At 48.1% G+C, this 904-nt stretch overlaps 1 protein-coding gene across 1 annotated transcript; it reads left to right on the plus strand.

Moving 5' to 3' along the window:
* Nucleotides 1-8: 8 nt before the first annotated feature.
* On the plus strand, nucleotides 9-795 carry LOC107885861 (the record flags this gene model as incomplete). The annotated part of the gene is made up of 2 exons (XM_016809550.1): nucleotides 9-359; nucleotides 424-795. Coding segments are annotated over exons 1-2 (504 nt in total), but the record flags the coding sequence as incomplete, so codon positions are not given.
* Between the last annotated feature and the right edge of the window lie 109 nt (nucleotides 796-904).

Below are 904 nucleotides of genomic sequence, written 5' to 3' on the forward strand. Positions count from 1 at the left end.
TGTATATGGTATAATATTGTACGCGTGTACGCAGATTTTAAATGCAGTGAACTTGCCACGTATTTTTTATTTTTCAATAATTAACTAAATATGTTTGAAATCGTTTTTGTTTTCTGGCTCAAATCAGTGGTCTTGACAACGTATATTACAGTTAAGCCTTAAACAAATAATCAGAAAACGGCATAATTTGTTTATCTACCCTAAGTTATCGTATAATTGTCACAACGATGAGTCTTATTTTTGCATTGTTCTATTTGACATTTATCACGGTGTGCAAGCTCGCGGAGGAAATTATGAGAAAAGTCCATCTGGAACATCTTCAAAACGGTGACTGCCGGTACAAATCGGAGGACGCGCCGGTTTGTCGACCGACTTCGTAATGATAATATCATAATAATTTGCGTTTTTTTCTTTGTGTTTCAGACTTCAGCCAGCCCATCGCGCAAAGACAAGTTCGCTCAGGTGAACATTTGGGGACCTTGTGCCCCCTACCGTCGCGGCCGGGTGATGTACTCGTCACGGCCAAATAACGGAACAGAGAGCGAGCCGGCTGCCGTTCGATCGAGGTGTACATCGACGGCGCCGACTTTCCCGGCACGGATCATGGCCGACCATCGATTCAGGTGTACATCGACGGCGCCGACTTTCCCGGCACGGAACGTGGTCGATCATCGATTCAGGTGTACACCGACAGCGCCGACTTTCCCGGCACGGAACATGGCCGACCATCGATTCAGGTGTACATCGACGGCGCCGACTTTCCCGGCACAGAACGTGGCCGACCATCGATTCAGTGTACATCGACGGCGCCGACTTTCTCGGCACGGAACGTGGTCGATCATCGATTCAGTGTACACCGACGGCGCCTATTGTCCCGGCACAGAACGTGATCGATCATCGATTC

The sequence above is a fragment of the Acyrthosiphon pisum genome, unplaced genomic scaffold (assembly GCF_005508785.2).
Source record: "Acyrthosiphon pisum isolate AL4f unplaced genomic scaffold, pea_aphid_22Mar2018_4r6ur Scaffold_20323;HRSCAF=21019, whole genome shotgun sequence".
Classification (NCBI taxonomy): domain Eukaryota; kingdom Metazoa; phylum Arthropoda; class Insecta; order Hemiptera; family Aphididae; genus Acyrthosiphon; species Acyrthosiphon pisum.